The 18,555-nt window shown below is 45.2% G+C and overlaps 6 protein-coding genes across 6 annotated transcripts; 1 reads left to right on the top strand and 5 right to left on the bottom strand.

The window, feature by feature from the left end:
• Positions 1-6: 6 nt before the first annotated feature.
• LOC118406676 (histone H1-like) lies at positions 7-1,456 on the bottom strand. Its single transcript, XM_035806935.1, has one exon. The coding sequence runs from the start codon at positions 1,028-1,030 to the stop codon at positions 410-412; it is 621 nt and encodes a 206-aa protein (XP_035662828.1). The 5' UTR covers positions 1,031-1,456; the 3' UTR covers positions 7-409.
• A 3,259-nt stretch (positions 1,457-4,715) lies between these two features.
• On the bottom strand, positions 4,716-6,186 carry LOC118406675 (histone H1-like). The gene has a single exon (XM_035806933.1). It carries the CDS (start codon positions 5,625-5,627, stop codon positions 5,007-5,009), a length of 621 nt encoding a protein of 206 aa, XP_035662826.1. The 5' UTR covers positions 5,628-6,186; the 3' UTR covers positions 4,716-5,006.
• Positions 6,187-6,240: 54 nt separating this feature from the next.
• Positions 6,241-6,812, bottom strand: LOC118406687 (histone H4). Its single transcript, XM_035806955.1, has one exon. The coding sequence runs from the start codon at positions 6,710-6,712 to the stop codon at positions 6,401-6,403; it is 312 nt and encodes a 103-aa protein (XP_035662848.1). The 5' UTR covers positions 6,713-6,812; the 3' UTR covers positions 6,241-6,400.
• Positions 6,813-6,964: 152 nt separating this feature from the next.
• Positions 6,965-8,113, bottom strand: LOC118406684 (histone H2B-like). Its single transcript, XM_035806953.1, has one exon. The coding sequence runs from the start codon at positions 8,086-8,088 to the stop codon at positions 7,726-7,728; it is 363 nt and encodes a 120-aa protein (XP_035662846.1). The 5' UTR covers positions 8,089-8,113; the 3' UTR covers positions 6,965-7,725.
• A 218-nt stretch (positions 8,114-8,331) lies between these two features.
• On the top strand, positions 8,332-8,779 carry LOC118406683 (histone H2A). Its single transcript, XM_035806951.1, has one exon. The coding sequence runs from the start codon at positions 8,358-8,360 to the stop codon at positions 8,730-8,732; it is 375 nt and encodes a 124-aa protein (XP_035662844.1). The 5' UTR covers positions 8,332-8,357; the 3' UTR covers positions 8,733-8,779.
• A 750-nt stretch (positions 8,780-9,529) lies between these two features.
• LOC118406489 (fatty acyl-CoA hydrolase precursor, medium chain-like) lies at positions 9,530-18,282 on the bottom strand. The gene is made up of 10 exons (XM_035806547.1): positions 17,199-18,282; positions 16,460-16,601; positions 15,640-15,856; positions 15,006-15,185; positions 13,947-14,221; positions 13,539-13,620; positions 12,850-13,041; positions 12,253-12,409; positions 11,650-11,869; positions 9,530-10,679 (listed from the first exon to the last, which is right to left on the bottom strand). The coding sequence occupies exons 1-10, from the start codon at positions 17,266-17,268 to the stop codon at positions 10,418-10,420; spliced, it is 1,797 nt and encodes a 598-aa protein (XP_035662440.1). The 5' UTR covers positions 17,269-18,282; the 3' UTR covers positions 9,530-10,417.
• Positions 18,283-18,555: the final 273 nt, after the last annotated feature.

The following is an 18,555-nucleotide window of genomic DNA, read 5'->3' as shown; positions in this document are numbered from 1 at the left end:
CACATTTCTGCACAGTCAAGTTTTGGGTTGATAAATGAATATCGTCAATATCGGCGACGTCTTCTGTAACAATATTCTGATAGCGTGTGCGCGTGTGTTCATTCATTCGTTAGTTTTTGTAGATATTTAATACATTTCACGTATCTAATGTGTCATTTGTCGTCTGGTTGTTGTATGTATCTACAATAAAGGTCTTCCCTCACCATCGTCCGTGTATGTGTGTATGTGTGTGGGAGGGAGGATCTTACATTGTATCTTATATTTCGTTCATTATCAATTATTTGGCGGGATAGCGTGTATTCGTGTGGAAAAAGTATAACTTTGAGACGTGATTGACATAGTTCTTTTGAGAGGATGTGGGTGGCCCTGAAAAGGGCCGGGGTTTGCAGAAAATGTGACGGTCAGGTCTCTACTTCTTCTTGGGCTTGGTCGCCTTCTTGGCGGGCGCCGTCTTCTTGGCGGCCTTCTTTACCGGGGTCTTTTTGGTGGCAGCTTTCTTGGCAGCAGGTTTCTTTGCCGGAGTCTTCTTGGTAGACTTCTTGGCCGCTGGCTTCTTGGTAGACTTCTTGGGGGTGGTAGCCTTCTTAGCCTTGGGCTTTTTAGGCTTGGTGGTCTTGGGTTTGGCGGCCTTCTTGGCCACGGGTTTCTTGACCGGCTTCTTGGTAGTCTTCTTGGCGGCCTTCTCGGCGGCCTTCTTGGCTGCCACGTTGATTTTGAAGGATCCCGACGCCCCTGTTCCTTTCACCTGGACCAGGGTATCCTTCTCCACCAAGGCTTTCAGGGCCCGCTTGATGAAGTGAGACTTCTTGTCCACGTCGAACTTGTAGTTGGCGGCGATGTACTTCTTGATGGCCGGCACCGAAGAACCCGTGCGGTCCTTGAGTGATTCCACAGCCGCCGTGATCATGGCGGTGGTGGGCGGGTGAGCCGCAGGAGCCTTCTTGGGCTTGCTGGCTTTCTTGGGGGACGATGCTGCGGCGGACATGCTGGCGTGACAAGTCTCCGATAGACGTGCAAATGAACCCGACATCTTGTCAAGCTGGCGTACAAGTAGTCACGGTGCGGACGTGATCGGAAACACGACAGCTTGTCTGTGTCCTATTGTCCGTACCGGCGAAATTTGTGTTTCTTTTCTAACTTTACGGTGAAATTTCTCCTTTCCCGGCCATCAAACACAACATTGGACCGGTTTCCGTACAGAAGCACATGTTCCACTTACTAATTTCATGGTAGCGGCTGGCCGGTGGTATTTAGATCTTGAGATATTTGACATCTTTTCGGTAAGCACGCTTCGGAAGTGAGCGGGGACGTTCGACCACGTTCAACGGCTTATCCAGTTTGCAAAGGAAATTAGGAATGGGTGACTTTTATGAATTTCTAACACGTAAACTCGAATTTCATAGAGAACACACATATGTACGCTTGTGTCTCACTCAAACGCATTTCTCGGCAACTAACGACGCGCTTGTGTCTCACTCAAACGCATTTCTCGGCAACTAACGACGCACAAAAGTATCAATATATAGAACGGAGGTGACTTTGTCTTTATTCGATACTATGTTTGACTAGACCCGTGATACCTTCATATACATGTGTTGAGGTCTGTTCTTAAGCTCAGCAATATAGGAATTCATTCATTCATTCATTCAATTGTTCTTTATCATCATTTGTGTATTGTTATAAAAGTCAGGTGTGTTCATGTGTGCGATCGTATGGTGAGAAGATACAGCTCTTTTTTGGATATTTGGGTGGCCCTGAAAAGGGCCGGGGTTCGCTTGCGATGGTGAGTCCGTCGGGTCCTTTAGCCGCCGAAGCCGTACAGAGTGCGACCTTGGCGTTTGAGAGCGTAGACAACGTCCATGGCGGTGACCGTCTGAGAGCGTAGACAACGTCCATGGCGGTGACCGTCTTGCGTTTGGCGTGTTCGGTGTACGTCACAGCGTCACGAATGACGTTTTCCAGGAAGACCTTGAGAACGCCTCGGGTCTCCTCGTAGATGAGGCCGGAGATGCGCTTGACACCGCCACGGCGAGCCAGACGACGGATGGCGGGCTTGGTGATGCCCTGGATGTTGTCGCGAAGAACCTTACGGTGACGCTTGGCGCCTCCCTTTCCGAGACCCTTGCCTCCTTTGCCGCGTCCAGACATGATAGATACTGTACGTAGTCTTCTCGACTCAGAGTAGAAAGAATGAATGAATGAATGCAATATCTCCTGTTGTCAGCGCTTTAATATTCGCCCTGCGGACCTACGAGGAGTCTTGGCCGCCGCCACAACTAGCCAATGGGAGCACGCCATCCCCCAGCCCACACGAGGTGCGCAAGACAATGCCATGCCGAGCGTATCCCGCCGACAAGACAAACAAGGAGGAATAATGATAATTCGAGGGAAAACAAATCATTTTCTTCTAATAAACTGACCGTGTAACGTAATGTTCTAGCTGGATGACATATGTAGTTCGGGCACGAAGTAGTTCGTGTTGTTGTGGGGTGTACTAGATTGTTGATTGTATGTGATGGAGTGCGCAATTGTTGTAAATGTTGTAAGACTATGTCCGTTTTAATTTGGATGGCGATGTTTGTTGTGTTGTGTTGAATTTTGCGGCTGGGGAGAAGACGGTGAATTAGTCCGCGCAAATGGTAAGACGGCCTTGTGACCTGATGACCCAAATCATGCCTTCTATGTTCGCTTTTGGTGTAATGCGACCTGATGACCCAAATCATACTTTGTTCGCCATCGGGGATTTCGATTCATCGACAAAAGTAAAGTAAAGCTACCCAAATTGCACCCAAAAGTTTGGCTACACGTAAACCTGAGGCATTGTCTGTTTACGTTGCAGAGAAAGACAACGCCGTGCGATCCGGGCATTGTTCTAAAGAACGTCAAAAGGGACGTACATATGTCATTGCAATTGTGTTCGAAATTTATTGCGTCATAATGATATCCTTCCTTTGTTTTCCTTCTGTTGATGTATAGACGGGTAGTTGGTGTGACTTCTAGTTGGTGTGTTATTTTACCGGAAATGGTGCAATAGTACCTGCGGTCACAGGTTAGTGATTTGTGTGCGTGTGTTGGGTCATGGAAAGCGTGACTGGTATAGCTCTTTTGTGAGGATGTGGGTGGCCTTGAAAAAGGCCGGGGTTATAGCTTGTGCCGTAGGTCTACTTGGAGCTGGTGTACTTGGTGACGGCCTTGGTGCCCTCGCTGACGGCGTGCTTGGCCAGCTCGCCCGGTAGCAGGAGTCGCACGGCGGTCTGGATCTCGCGGCTGCTGATGGTAGAGCGCTTGTTGTAGTGAGCCAGACGAGAAGCCTCGGCGGCGATGCGCTCATAAATGCACACACCAAAACAAAAAACACGCACATCTGCCTAGACAAATCTGTATCTTTTCTATATTCCTGACAGACAACCTTGAGCATGACATTTGTGAGCAAGAATGGTTGCCGTATCGCGTCAGAAATGACCGCAGTATAGTCTTCCTTACAAGTGTGTCGCTTCCTGCTAGCTGACATACCTCTACATTATATGTACGCGTGGTCAGAGAAAACGATAGATAAAACACGTGGAGAGCGTGCGTTGTATTTTCGCGGTCAGAAACGCATGGTTAAAACGTGGAAAACAAGTTTCTTTTTTGTTTTATTTGATTTCTAGGTTGTTTGGGGCTGGGAGTCTTATTATTTCACAAGTACTGATTTAATCCCCTGTCGGCTGATTGGTTTGTGTGTGCAAGTATGAGGGGGAAGGGGGGCAAACGTGTAAACTTTGTGTAACAGGGATTCTGATTCAAATGTTGCAAGAAACGCGAACGATATAAATCTTTCTGGGATATGTAGGTGGCCCTGAAAAGGGCCGGGGTTGTCGATCTTGTTCTGATCCTCCTTATGCACGTTCCCCTCGGATGCGGCGTGCGAGTTGGATGTCCTTGGGCATGATGGTGACACGCTTGGCGTGGATGGCGCAGAGGTTGGTGTCCTCGAAGAGACCGACCAGGTAGGCCTCGCTGGCCTCCTGTAGGGCCATAACCGCCGAGCTCTGGAAACGCAGGTCGGTCTTGAAGTCTTGGGCGATCTCTCGCACCAGGCGCTGGAATGGCAGCTTGCGGATGAGCAGCTCCGTCGACTTCTGGTAGCGACGGATCTCTCTCAGGGCCACGGTACCGGGCCTGTAGCGGTGAGGCTTCTTGACACCACCGGTAGCCGGGGCGCTCTTGCGGGCAGCCTTGGTGGCAAGCTGCTTCCTCGGGGCCTTGCCACCGGTGGATTTACGGGCGGTCTGCTTGGTACGTGCCATGTCGAACTTCGTCTACGCTCAAGTGCAAGACAATGAAAGTAGTCGGCGCACGGCGGAGTGTGAATTTATAAGACCCGCTAATTAGATGTCCGCAGATTTCAATTGGACGCCACTCTGACGTCTGATTGGTTCTCTTGCCCAAATCAGACCTTGCCATTGGTCAGTTTTCTTGACTCTAGGATCCGTTTTTTGCAGCAAGCTCGGCACGGTTTGGGCTCCTGCCGAAGAATGTGGCAAGGAACTTGAACACTAAAGAATGGCTATTGGCTACAATGGGAGATTACAAGTGATAGCAGTTTAAACGAGACACATTTCTGCACAGTCAAGTTTTGGGTTGATAAATGAATATCGTCAATATCGGCGACGTCTTCTGTAACAATATTCTGATAGCGTGTGCGCGTGTGTTCATTCATTCGTTAGTTTTTGGTAGATATTCAATACATTTCACGTATCTAATGTGTCATTTGTCGTCTGGTTGTTGTATGTATCTACAATAAAGGTCTTCCCTCACCATCGTCCGTGTATGTGTGTATGTGTGTGGGAGGGAGGATCTTACATTGTATCTTATATTTCGTTCATTATCAATTATTTGGCGGGATAGCGTGTATTCGTGTGGAAAAAGTATAACTTTGAGACGTGATTGACATAGTTCTTTTGAGAGGATGTGGGTGGCCCTGAAAAGGGCCGGGGTTTGCAGAAAATGTGACGGTCAGGTCTCTACTTCTTCTTGGGCTTGGTCGCCTTCTTGGCGGGCGCCGTCTTCTTGGCGGCCTTCTTTACCGGGGTCTTTTTGGTGGCAGCTTTCTTGGCAGCAGGTTTCTTTGCCGGAGTCTTCTTGGTAGACTTCTTGGCCGCTGGCTTCTTGGTAGACTTCTTGGGGGTGGTAGCCTTCTTAGCCTTGGGCTTTTTAGGCTTGGTGGTCTTGGGTTTGGCGGCCTTCTTGGCCACGGGTTTCTTGACCGGCTTCTTGGTAGTCTTCTTGGCGGCCTTCTCGGCGGCCTTCTTGGCTGCCACGTTGATTTTGAAGGATCCCGACGCCCCTGTTCCTTTCACCTGGACCAGGGTATCCTTCTCCACCAAGGCTTTCAGGGCCCGCTTGATGAAGTGAGACTTCTTGTCCACGTCGAACTTGTAGTTGGCGGCGATGTACTTCTTGATGGCCGGCACCGAAGAACCCGTGCGGTCCTTGAGTGATTCCACAGCCGCCGTGATCATGGCGGTGGTGGGCGGGTGAGCCGCAGGAGCCTTCTTGGGCTTGCTGGCTTTCTTGGGGGACGATGCTGCGGCGGACATGCTGGCGTGACAAGTCTCCGATAGACGTGCAAATGAACCCGACATCTTGTCAAGCTGGCGTACAAGTAGTCACGGTGCGGACGTGATCGGAAACACGACAGCTTGTCTGTGTCCTATTGTCCGTACCGGCGAAATTTGTGTTTCTTTTCTAACTTTACGGTGAAATTTCTCCTTTCCCGGCCATCAAACACAACATTGGACCGGTTTCCGTACAGAAGCACATGTTCCACTTACTAATTTCATGGTAGCGGCTGGCCGGTGGTATTTAGATCTTGAGATATTTGACATCTTTTCGGTAAGCACGCTTCGGAAGTGAGCGGGGACGTTCGACCACGTTCAACGGCTTATCCAGTTTGCAAAGGAAATTAGGAATGGGTGACTTTTATGAATTTCTAACACGTAAACTCGAATTTCATAGAGAACACACATATGTACGCTTGTGTCTCACTCAAACGCATTTCTCGGCAACTAACGACGCACAAAAGTATCAATATATAGAACGGAGGTGGGGTCACGGTTGTTGCTGAGTGCTTGCGTGGCCGGCTTGGGTTTGACTTTGTCTTTATTCGATACTATGTTTGACTAGACCCGTGATACCTTCATATACATGTGTTGAGGTCTGTTCTTAGGCTCAGCAATATAGGAATTCATTCATTCATTCATTCAATTATTCTTTATCATCATTTGTGTATTGTTATAAAAGTCAGGTGTGTTCATGTGTGCGATCGTATGGTGAGAAGATACAGCTCTTTTTTGGATATTTGGGTGGCCCTGAAAAGGGCCGGGGTTCGCTTGCGATGGTGAGTCCGTCGGGTCCTTTAGCCGCCGAAGCCGTACAGAGTGCGACCTTGGCGTTTGAGAGCGTAGACAACGTCCATGGCGGTGACCGTCTTGCGTTTGGCGTGTTCGGTGTACGTCACAGCGTCACGAATGACGTTTTCCAGGAAGACCTTGAGAACGCCTCGGGTCTCCTCGTAGATGAGGCCGGAGATGCGCTTGACACCGCCACGGCGAGCCAGACGACGGATGGCGGGCTTGGTGATGCCCTGGATGTTGTCGCGAAGAACCTTACGGTGACGCTTGGCGCCTCCCTTTCCGAGACCCTTGCCTCCTTTGCCGCGTCCAGACATGATAGATACTGTACGTAGTCTTCTCGACTCAGAGTAGAAAGAATGAATGAATGAATGCAATATCTCCTGTTGTCAGCGCTTTAATATTCGCCCTGCGGACCTACGAGGAGTCTTGGCCGCCGCCACAACTAGCCAATGGGAGCACGCCATCCCCCAGCCCACACGAGGTGCGCAAGACAATGCCATGCCGAGCGTATCCCGCCGACAAGACAAACAAGGAGGAATAATGATAATTCGAGGGAAAACAAATCATTTTCTTCTAATAAACTGACCGTGTAACGTAATGTTCTAGCTGGATGACATATGTAGTTCGGGCACGAAGTAGTTCGTGTTGTTGTGGGGTGTACTAGATTGTTGATTGTATGTGATGGAGTGCGCAATTGTTGTAAATGTTGTAAGACTATGTCCGTTTTAATTTGGATGGCGATGTTTGTTGTGTTGTGTTGAATTTTGCGGTTTGGGAGAAGACGGTGAATTAGTCCGCGCAAATGGTAAGACGGCCTTGTGACCTGATGACCCAAATCATGCCTTCTATGTTCGCTTTTGGTGTAATGCGACCTGATGACCCAAATCATACTTTGTTCGCCATCGGGGATTTCGATTCATCGACAAAAGTAAAGTAAAGCTACCCAAATTGCACCCAAAAGTTTGGCTACACGTAAACCTGAGGCATTGTCTGTTTACGTTGCAGAGAAAGACAACGCCGTGCGATCCGGGCATTGTTCTAAAGAACGTCAAAAGGGACGTACATATGTCATTGCAATTGTGTTCGAAATTTATTGCGTCATAATGATATCCTTCCTTTGTTTTCCTTCTGTTGATGTATAGACGGGTAGTTGGTGTGACTTCTAGTTGGTGTGTTATTTTACCGGAAATGGTGCAATAGTACCTGCGGTCACAGGTTAGTGATTTGTGTGCGTGTGTTGGGTCATGGAAAGCGTGACTGGTATAGCTCTTTTGTGAGGATGTGGGTGGCCTTGAAAAAGGCCGGGGTTATAGCTTGTGCCGTAGGTCTACTTGGAGCTGGTGTACTTGGTGACGGCCTTGGTGCCCTCGCTGACGGCGTGCTTGGCCAGCTCGCCCGGTAGCAGGAGTCGCACGGCGGTCTGGATCTCGCGGCTGCTGATGGTAGAGCGCTTGTTGTAGTGAGCCAGACGAGAAGCCTCGGCGGCGATGCGCTCGAAAATGTCGTTGACGAAGGAGTTCATGATGCCCATGGCCTTGCTGGAGACACCGGTGTCGGGGTGCACCTGCTTCAGCACCTTGTAGATGTAGACACCGAAGGTTTCCCTTCTCTTTCTCCTCCTTCCGCGCTTCTTGTCTCCAGCGGGCCTGGCTTTGCCAGCTTTCTTAGCAGCTTTTCCACTTGGCGGCATGACGACGTTCTTGGCGTATCAGACAGCGAAGAATAATTGCGCCAGTGTCTGCTTTGCCTTTATATCGGGGAAGAATGCAAATTATCGGATTGTCTAGTCCAAGGCGCGGACGTGGTAGAACCTCTCACGGTAAGCTCTCGCTATTGGTTCGCTGTCGGAAGCCGTGAATCCAGCAGCGGGGTATAAATTGTTTGGACAGGGCATTTTGTCTCTTCATTCATTTATTCTTTTGGCCGTTTGACGCTAACCGACCGACTTCATTCTACATCATGTCTGGACGTGGTAAAGGAGGCAAGGCACGCGCCAAGGCAAAGAGCCGTTCTTCCCGAGCGGGACTGCAGTTCCCGGTTGGCCGTGTCCATCGCTTCTTGCGCAAGGGAAACTATGCCGAGCGCGTGGGTGCCGGCGCTCCTGTGTACTTGGCGGCTGTGCTCGAGTACCTGACCGCCGAGATCCTCGAGCTGGCCGGTAACGCTGCCCGCGACAACAAGAAGACCAGGATCATCCCCCGTCACCTTCAACTGGCCGTCCGCAACGACGAGGAGTTGAACAAACTATTGTCCGGCGTCACCATTGCACAGGGCGGCGTTCTCCCCAACATCCACGCCGTGCTTCTGCCCAAGAAGACCAGCAAGGCTCAGTAAGATCCAGACGGAGAGATTTAAACCCCGGCCCTTTTCAGGGCCACCCACATCCTCTCGAAAGAACTGTATCATGATCACTTAACTAAGCTTTACATACAGCTATTCTATAAGAAAACTAATACAGAAAATAAATGCACACACCAAAACAAAAAACACGCACATCTGCTTAGACAAATCTGTATCTTTTCTATATTCCTGACAGACAACCTTGAGCATGACATTTGTGAGCAAGAATGGTTGCCGTATCGCGTCAGAAATGACCGCAGTATAGTCTTCCTTACAAGTGTGTCGCTTCCTGCTAGCTGACATACCTCTACATTATATGTACGCGTGGTCAGAGAAAACGATAGATAAAACACGTGGAGAGCGTGCGTTGTATTTTCGCGGTCAGAAACGCATGGTTAAAACGTGGAAAACAAGTTTCTTTTTTGTTTTATTTGATTTCTTGGTTGTTTGGGGCTGGGGGTCTATTATTTCACAAGGACTGATTTAATCCCCTGTCGTCTGATTGGTTTGTGTGTGCAAGTATGAGGGGGGCAAACGTGTAAACTGTGTAGCAGTGAGAAACGTGAACGATATAAATCTTTCTGGGATATGAAGACCTTGAGGACGCCTCGGGTCTCCTCGTAGATGAGGCCGGAGATGCGCTTGACACCGCCACGGCGAGCCAGACGACGGATGGCGGGCTTGGTGATGCCCTGGATGTTGTCGCGAAGAACCTTACGGTGACGCTTGGCGCCTCCCTTCCCTTAAAGGACAATAGTCAAAAACTCTCCTACATGACAGAAAGAATGAAAGAATGTCGAACAGTCTGGAAGACTAAAAAAGACCACACCATTTCCTTTCCTTGTTTAGCCAGTGGGTACTGCCTAATGGCCTAATGTTTAAAAGGACAGTACCCAAAGGTACCCCAGCATGGGTGGTGAAGGGCTGTACCAGGGGGACTTGGATGAAAGTATGTCGGATAGTGTATAGGACTAAAAAGAAATGATCACACTAATTTCTTTTCTTGTTTAGCAAGTAGTTCATGTCTTATGGGTTTTCTGAAAGGACAGTACCTAAAGACACTGTTGCCAAAAACTCTCTTACTTGACATACCATTCGGACTCGGATGAAAGTATGTCAGACAGTCTGGAAGACTCAAAAAATACCAATTTCTTTTCTTGTTTAGCAACCAGGTACGGCCTATTGAGCTGTTTAAAAGGATAGTGCCCAAAGTTAGCCCAGCATGGGCGTTGAGGGGGGCTCTACCAGGCAGGGGGACTTGAATGAAAGTATGTCGGACAGTCTAGAGGACTGAAAAACACCACACCAATTTCTTTCCTTGTTTAGCAACTTAGTACAGCTGAGTGTGTTTAAGGTACAGACTTTTTAAATTTAAAGGTTGGGAGCAGTTATCTACATGTATGATAATGTTTGTAGTTGTTGAATAACACTCTGTTTAAAAGATTCTGTGTTGAAACACATTTAAGCCGATTATTTTCAGTTATTCTATGACCTTATAATTACCTTCAGTTTTTTTCTACAACTAGCTTACTAGCCTCTCCTTCCTTTTTTCTATTACATGATTGTGTGTTCTTATTGTGATGCTTGGCAACTGTTCAAAGGTACATTGCAATTGTTTTTTTGAACTGTCTTGCCTCAAACTACAGGTACCCAGTTTCTGTAACAAGCTTATCTTTCCTTCAAATGTTGCATAGAAAGTAAGCCAAGGGAATAGCAAAGCTCCAAATGCTCCACGACAACTGGACAACTCCACTTGTACTTTCGTCCTCCCCCATGAGCTTTGGTACGACCTTGTTCCAAAACTTCATCCGGTCTCCTCTAAGATCAGTGTCGGAGGATGACGTCAGGTCTAGCTTCATGTAGGCCTTAGAGGACGGCTTGTACCGTGGCCAGTCCGCAGAGTCACGCACGCGGGCTGCACCGGAATAGTCGTTTGGATCTCTGTGGTTGATAAAGATGACAATGAGTTGTCAAAGAGTAGTGTACTTCTTTCTTAAAACCCTTAAACTGCCAGATTTTCAGCCCTATTAAATGCTATCAGTGCCCGGGTTGGCCACTGACCTCCAAAAAGAAACCCCCGAACAAGGCCAAAGTCCCTAACTTCCAGGGTTCATGCCACAGAGTGGTTGCAGCCTCTAATGGAAAAGGGGTATTATTCATTAACTTAATAGATAGTAATCATAGAACTTGATAGATAGTAATCATAGAAAGCCGTCATTAAGATGAGACTAGATATGTTCAGAAATGTTCTATGATCCAATAATGAATAAGGAATCATTCATTATACACAGTGCCAATTGTTTGTATGTTTGTAGTATAGGTGAACCACTTTTCTGATGGCAAAGGGTTTTCTTCCAAAACTGGTCATCTTGTCAGTTATGTCAATGATGGAATTAAAGGACTTCTAGTGATACAAACAGATATTCTTATCTTTATCACCTTTATTTAAAGTGATGTCAACTGTACTGCAAGATACAGATAACAGCTTACCTGCCTTTCTCACGATTAAAGACAACCTAAGCAATATTAGCCCAAGTCAGGGTTGTAGAATTTGAATTATCTAAGTCAATTTTTGGGCACTTTTCTATATAATAATTCTATTCCATTCCATACCAACATTCAAGGAGCAAATATCTGATGTCACATGTGGTGCGAGGATGCCCTTGAGGTCTAACTTCTGTAGGTTATAATATTTAGGGAATCCTAGCGCAGCTTGTTTCTGTGCCGTTTTTAACCGCTCAAACTCAAGTATGAAAATAATAACGATGGAAAGTGGGAAAATAGTGCAGTAGATATTAATTACATACAGGTTGCCTTGTCCAGAATATTTCCACTTTTAACGCACTAATATTGCTTCTGTCACCTTTAAAAATGTGACCAATTTTGAAAAGTTGATTTGAGTTCTACCCACCCATTGTTTGCAAAGTTGACCCAATAGGCCATGATGTCCAGGCTCAGGTCTCTTTCCTGGTCGGTAAACGGAAGCTTCCACGATGAGTCTTCCCGTAGAAGCGGGATCCCGAAGACGTAGAACAGTTCGTCCAGGTGCTCTGCCTTCACAGAGTCTGGCTTAAAGGGGAAAATGGAAGATCGATGCTGGAACTCATACTGATACACTCGAACAGGGAGAGCTGTAAGAACAATTTCCAAGAAAAAAAATGTTTGTTTTCACGAGTAGCAACAGTCAACGTTTTGGTGACCTCTGTCACCATCCTCAGCGCAATACAGAGTACACTTTTCACTTCCTGGCACTTTTGACCAATTGCTGACGTCATATATCTGCAAGGTCACGTGCTAATAAGATCACGTATCAGTGACTCTCGCGAGTTTACATTCTGAAGTGATTGGCCATGGTCATCAGTATTTATCCTGAAGAAGGCGACAGTGGTCGTTGAAAATTTGATCAGTGTATACCTTTGTGTTAGAAGAAAGTTTAGCACTGTATCTAGTTTTTTTTTATCTAGTTTTTTTTTTTTTAGTTGGAGAAGAGTAACCTGTAATCTGTTATACGTACCTGATTGAGCTTCTACCATCAAAGCAGTTGATGCTAAAAATGACATGTCAGTCTTGAACTGGAAGTACTGGTCACGGATGGCGAATGGGTCATCTATGTCAACTGAGTCCAGGTACTCGTGTACCACTGCAGGGATAAGTGCACTCGTGTTCCCCTCCTGAACCAGGGTGAAAATATGCAACAGCAATATAGTGTGTCAAACACAATGAAGAAATTTAGAATCATATGTGGTTGGAACTCTCTTTCTATATGGATATGTTTCACTGCCTATGCCTGGATAAGGCTACTTCGAAGAATAGGTCTTGAGACTTATACAGTGAGTAAGGAATTACATGTACTTCACAACTACACGTCCATTTTATTACAAAAGTCAATGTTTCTTTGTGATATTCCTGGTACGGACTTAACTGAGTCTCTTTTGATGTCCTTTCTTTTTATTCTAGAGTTTTCAGACAAGCTAATCTACTTTCAAAGATATCTTGTATGTCAACATTTTCTGTCACAAGGCAGCTGAATTTTTATAACCAAGGATTGTCCCAAGAAACCCTTGCTTTGTTTTTGTATTAAAATTATATTATATAATTGTGCGTATGTGACAAAAAACAACATGGCCCGTACGGGATATTTGAGGCCAACAAAGAACAAGTCACTAGGCATTCTGGCTTGGAATTCGGCAGCGCTCATCCCATCAACATACAGGTTCTTGATTGACAACATCCAGCCATATTCGTCATTGTTTGTGCCCAGAAGGTAGTCGACCTTGTTAAGCGTCTTCTTTCTGACCAGTTCCTACAAAACATATATATTTTGGTTCGTTCATACAGAGCTAGAGACAAGCAGACAATGTCAAAAGCAATTGTTAAATGCAAGAGGTTGATAACTTTCAATTGATAACAATGGTCGACCTTGTTTCGTCATTCTGGGTCACACTGTTTGTATTGCCACAGTTTTTATACAGAGTGGAGGGGATATAGACTCAGTCACGATTGCCACAGCGCCACCATGCGGCAGATAGTAGCAAAGTGCATCACGTCCTGATGAAGGTAGCTAAATGTTGCCAAAACATTAACTAGGTACAAACCTTAGGTAGAACCTTATGTTATCTTATTCATTTTTGTCCCAACGAAAGCATTTTGTGATGTCAAAAATTTCATTCAATGAGAACACAGAATTTATTTTCCCCGATGAGGAAAAATGGATCCGTAACAAGGGCGAAAGAATTCTTGGCGAACGATTTTCGAAATAATGATTGATGATATCCTATGGATTCTTGAAAGGCAATTTACCCTAGGATTATCCATCAGGAAATGACCGTCAACAACAGGTATAGGGAAACCACCTTCCTCCAATATATCCTCAGCCGGCTTTCTGTAGAAAAACATGCCTTTCACGAATCTGAAATCTTGAAATCTTACAAGAAAATAGCAAAACAGTGACGCAGTGAGCGAACCCCGCAGTGACGCAAACTTGACGCAAGTGCAGTGAGAGTACACCTTTACACTCGCCACCCTAAAAAAGCATTTTTTTATTACCCAGGCTAAAGTTACAGTGCATACAACATTGAAAATTGCTGCCACTGCACAAAGTCCGCATACATCGAAGCTTTCTGCCTTTTTTTTTACACAGGTGAAGAAACAAACCTTTACATATGATTTTAGACACGCTTAAAAATCGAATTTCATGCAGTGCGGTACCCTCTTAGACAGCTCATCATGTCGCCATATGGTGTTGTGGCACATCCGACTGCGCTGGCAACTGCTTCCGTCGCCGTCACATCTCCCACTTGTCTGACAGGCTGAAATCCCACGCCGCTTTGTGAGATCGCTCGGTGGAAAAGTCCCCTTGTCATGGGAGACATGACAAGTAGGGACACGCTCTGTCCTCCAGACGATTCTCCGAAGATGGTGACCTTTTCTGGATCCCCGCCAAAATTACGGATGTTTGCTTGTACCCATTGTAAAGCCTTAATCTGCAAGACGAAGTTACAGCCATTTCTATATTATTAACAACAGACTCTTATTAATTAAATTTGTAGTTTGACTAGAACTCTTGTATTAAAGATGTTATCACCATTGATATATAAACTGTCTTCAAGATATCTTAAGAAAAAGCACCGTATCTAAAACTGGCTCGTGTAGTACTACTAGTTATGTACTAGTGGTGTTGTCATTCGGACCTGAGGAAGACCTTAATAGACGTAGCCGCTGAATGTGTCCCGAAAAGAGGTTAGCATAGCTGTCCTTAGTGCTGAATGCATTCCTCAAAGTACAGGGAATAAGCACAATTATATTCACAGAATTCAGACAATATCTAAAAGGTGACTACGTAGTGACACAAGTCTGCATGATACCAAAGAGCTACAAAGGGCCATTGAGGACCAAGTGCATTGGAGGAAGTTCTCTGGATTGGTTCGAGCGGGAGCTCGAACTAAGTAAGTAAGTCTAAAAGGTTGATTCTGATATATATTTTAGTGATTTTTTTTAACGTAGCGTGCATATATCATCATACTAATTGTATATGCAGGATTTGAGCTAAAAAAAACTGGTGGATTATAGAATTATTTTGTCACCGGATAAAGACAGCGGAGGCTACCTGAAACGTCTGGCCTTTTTCAAAATCTATCTACCCGCGGTTGCTTTAACTATTATTAATCTTGTAAGGTGGATCTCTAGCCTTCATAGACGCATCAGAGTACGTGCATCGTCCACAATTAGATACAGATGGAATTTCATACTAAATGTAATCATTCTGACCTGGTCGTGGAAACCAAAGTTTCCAGGTGCGTCCTCCTCTAGAGTTGGAAGAAAACCGAAGTGACCGAGCCGGTAGTTGATGGTAACGAGGACAACATTGTGGTGAGCCGCCAGGACCTCGCCTGGGTAGGAACTACCGGTTCCCTTGGTAAGACCTCCGCCATGAATCCACACCATTACCTAATACAGATGGATAGTAGTTGTTATATTGCATCTACTCCTGAGTCACCCCTAATTTTCGTATTAGTGTGTTGGGTACTTACAGAGGTTTGGTAGACGTCCAGCCAACGATTGAAGACCGATTTTACCTCCAAAATCAGACGAAGCTCGCTAAAACTGAGACTTTGAATTTCATAACCTTCTGCAAAAAATTAGTAACCACACCAACGCCATACCAACTACCAATCATACGTTTGTTTCCAAATTCAATGGAATACTGCAAACGTCTACCATTTCCTCGTGCACAGAAAACGAACTTGAAGTTGGTCCCGCGCTTTGCTATGAAAGCCATGGTGAAGCCGTATTGCCATATCAGCTACTGAATAAGGAATCGCGCTTCGTCTCAAGCATTCTATTTACGCTCGAGTTCGACAAAAAGAAGAAGCATCCATGGGATTGAATAAGATGTACTTACCGGCTGATTGGCAAGCACAGAGACATTATGTGTGTACACGTTCAGATTCAGACAGTCCTCGCTGGCGGAGATATTCACGTGGTCCCAAAATTCCCCGTACAAAGGTGCCGCCTCTGGCTGCACGGGATAAATAGAGGGCTGTTGAGCACATTTGTCCCTAAAACTGGATGCATCACGAATGCCTTCCCACGGTGTTGGGTCTTGTGGAGGGCGAAACCTGCCAAATGGTATATCCAAACAATCACTCAAACGTAATTGCGCAAGGGTTGTGACGAGTAAAATATATAGCAAGTAACTAAGGCATAGGAAAGTTTACTATACGTTCTGAAAAATATTAGGGTCAGGTGGGTAGGATTCTCTTTTTCATCTTAATTTTGGCCAAAGTAACAAATGCAGTTAGTTGCACAGATACACGCCAGACAAGCACATGTCACGATATTTATAAATTGAGTTCAATGTTTACTGCACATTCTTCTATCTAGGGACGAAATTGTTCTGAACAATAAGTCTAACACGTGTAATTACGTTATTCCATATTGAAAACAATATTATACAGTTCTTTGTGTTCACTAATTCCCCTGTTTTATAAAAGGCCCATTGTCGGTGCCCCTTTTGGACCCCTGGTTAACAAATTACAGTTATCATGGATTTGCTCAATGGGTATCTGTAATAGCCTGCATGATGTTGCAATAGTAGGCGCACTAGCTGCCCCAGTGATAACAAGAATCTATGTTGACTTTTGAGTGCGTTTTTGCTAAGCTGCCTTAATGGAAAAGGGATATTCTATAAATACAATGAAGACATGTTGTATAACACAAACCTGAGGTCCCCTGTAGGTGGAGCGGCGTAGGGAATGCCTTTAAATACGTAGACACGGTCGAAGACAGGTCTTCCGATGGAAGAGGACGTTTCAAACTCGTAGCCTTGAACATCACCCGATGTCGTGGACACCACAACGGAATCTGAACAAAGGCAGATTCTCATTAGTTTCCGTTTCATTTCACAGGACATGATAATAATGTAACTGTTGATGATTTTAATAAATACCCGTGAGAGAACACCACCCAATGGTGTGCAACTACATGGCACTGGATAACTCACAGACACAGAAAATGGCTTGAGCGTACACAGGCCGAATTCTTAGATCGGCAGGAGGTCGACAAATTTCAAAACCCCGAGCGTCGGCCGTATTTTTCGCTGAAAATCTTCCCCGTCAGAAATTGACCTGGGCTTAGTATGCCACTCTGGAAAGTTTAAGTTTCTTTTTCTTAAGTCCTTTCTGTCTTTTTGGTGCACAGCTGACATCACTTGATAGTTTGAATTCCAACAGACTAGCTGCTAAAATCGGCCGAAACCCTATTGTAATCGCCAAAACTTTGGTAGAAAATGCCCATTTGGATCTCGCCACTAACTCATCCGAGTTCCGTTTAATTTGTGACGGGGGCTTAATGAAGAGTTGCCATACCTGGAATTCTGCATTTCCTATCTGACCGAAGATTCTACATGCATGGCAACGTTAACGTTTGTTGTGGCCAGGCAAGGGAATTCATTAAACTTACCTCCAATCGCAGAACAGATGCAAAGAAGCACAATAAAGATGTAAGCAGCACTGGGCCCGACGTCGGCCATCTTGCTAATACTGATCTGTGTGTCGACCTAGCTCACGTATGTCGCTTGCTCTAAATGAAGACTGAAATGTGATCACTGTGGTCCTTCTCGAATTGTTTGGTTTGCTTGCTTGCTTGATTGGTTTGGTTTGGTTTGGTTTGGTTTGGTTCGGTTCGGTTTGGGTTGATTTGGGTTGGTTTGATTTGTTAAGATCCACATTACAGATACATCACTATCCTTCCCACATGGGCCATGATACAAACTTATTTTTGATAGTTCGATTACGCAAGTGTTTTAAAAGTATGTCAGCGTAATATGTCATAGCAATTCTGTGTTCTGTTGGATATAGGTAGAAAAACAGCATAACGTTGAAAATCGAAATTAAATGATACGATGAAAATGAAATGTTCAGATAATTTTTTGTTCAGTGGAAAGGAAGCGACAGATTTGCAAAAAAAAAGTAGATCTATACTACGTTTGATTGCTGTGAGCCTTTTCTTTATTTGTTACTTCTACGTGATACGTATACGTTTTAGTTCAAAGTTGTACCCTCGTTTCTATCTGAATAGCTGCAACCTTTGAACTATTTGTCATCTCTTCTGCGTCCCTAATCATCATTCTGCTGACATATGGCTTAAAACGATTGCAGGCTTTGAACTACAAAACGCCGATCAATTGTCATATCATAAAACGATCAACTGAGAGATAAGAAGAGTCAAAATGACGAGCAAAGACACTCATCAATTCCGCTTAACGTACATTGTGACGACAGAGCAAGCGGCGGTGAACTGTTATGGGAATTGTTGCCTGGACGATTTCTTCGGGCGACCTCTCAATCTTTTACATAAAAGGGTAAGGCTTATCTTTTATCATCCCAATTGTGTATTTTCAAGTATTCCCCAGCTTGATATACGATAAAACTGCACAGCCAAGACCAATAGAGAAGGTTCAACATTCTTATCTTATACACAAGGGAAAGGAAACGTTGGTTGAGTTTTCTCATACTCCCTTAAGTACAGGATGTAGAAACTTCAAAGGCGCTTTGAAATCATACATTTGTTGTATTCAGTGTGAAGGTTTTATGATAAAAACAATGAATAAGAGCATGATTATTCCTGCACAGCGAATTTCCATATATTTATTGAAATCAAAACATTCTCATATAAATGTTGTTTACCGCTTGCAACATCGTTTGCTTTCTGTGAAAGTGTTATACACACGCCACGGTGAAAAACTGATTCGTTTGACCGATGCACCTTGTTGTTTTGTGAATTGGTTTAGATGTACAGCTATATATGCAGAGGTCAC

Source organism: Branchiostoma floridae, chromosome 19, assembly GCF_000003815.2.
Source record: "Branchiostoma floridae strain S238N-H82 chromosome 19, Bfl_VNyyK, whole genome shotgun sequence".
Taxonomy (NCBI): domain Eukaryota; kingdom Metazoa; phylum Chordata; class Leptocardii; order Amphioxiformes; family Branchiostomatidae; genus Branchiostoma; species Branchiostoma floridae.
Note: the sequence above shows the minus strand (reverse complement) of the source record. Positions and strands in the feature narration are given on the sequence as shown.

What these genes read in the sequence shown, in the direction of transcription:
- LOC118406684 (XM_035806953.1), bottom strand. Translation starts at nt 8,088, where the DNA reads ATGCCGCCAAGTGGAAAAGCTGCTAAGAAAGCTGGCAAAGCCAGGCCC.
- LOC118406676 (XM_035806935.1), bottom strand. Translation starts at nt 1,030, where the DNA reads ATGTCGGGTTCATTTGCACGTCTATCGGAGACTTGTCACGCCAGCATG.
- LOC118406687 (XM_035806955.1), bottom strand. Translation starts at nt 6,712, where the DNA reads ATGTCTGGACGCGGCAAAGGAGGCAAGGGTCTCGGAAAGGGAGGCGCC.
- LOC118406489 (XM_035806547.1), bottom strand. Translation starts at nt 17,268, where the DNA reads ATGGCCGACGTCGGGCCCAGTGCTGCTTACATCTTTATTGTGCTTCTT. An exon ending in ATGATGAGCTGTCTAAGAGG is followed by an intron (nt 13,621 to 13,946) that starts GTACCGCACTGC and finishes GTTTTTCTACAG; the next exon opens with AAAGCCGGCTGAGGATATAT. An exon ending in TCCTGATGGATAATCCTAGG is followed by an intron (nt 13,042 to 13,538) that starts GTAAATTGCCTT and finishes TATGTTTTGTAG; the next exon opens with GAACTGGTCAGAAAGAAGAC.
- LOC118406683 (XM_035806951.1), top strand. Translation starts at nt 8,358, where the DNA reads ATGTCTGGACGTGGTAAAGGAGGCAAGGCACGCGCCAAGGCAAAGAGC.
- LOC118406675 (XM_035806933.1), bottom strand. Translation starts at nt 5,627, where the DNA reads ATGTCGGGTTCATTTGCACGTCTATCGGAGACTTGTCACGCCAGCATG.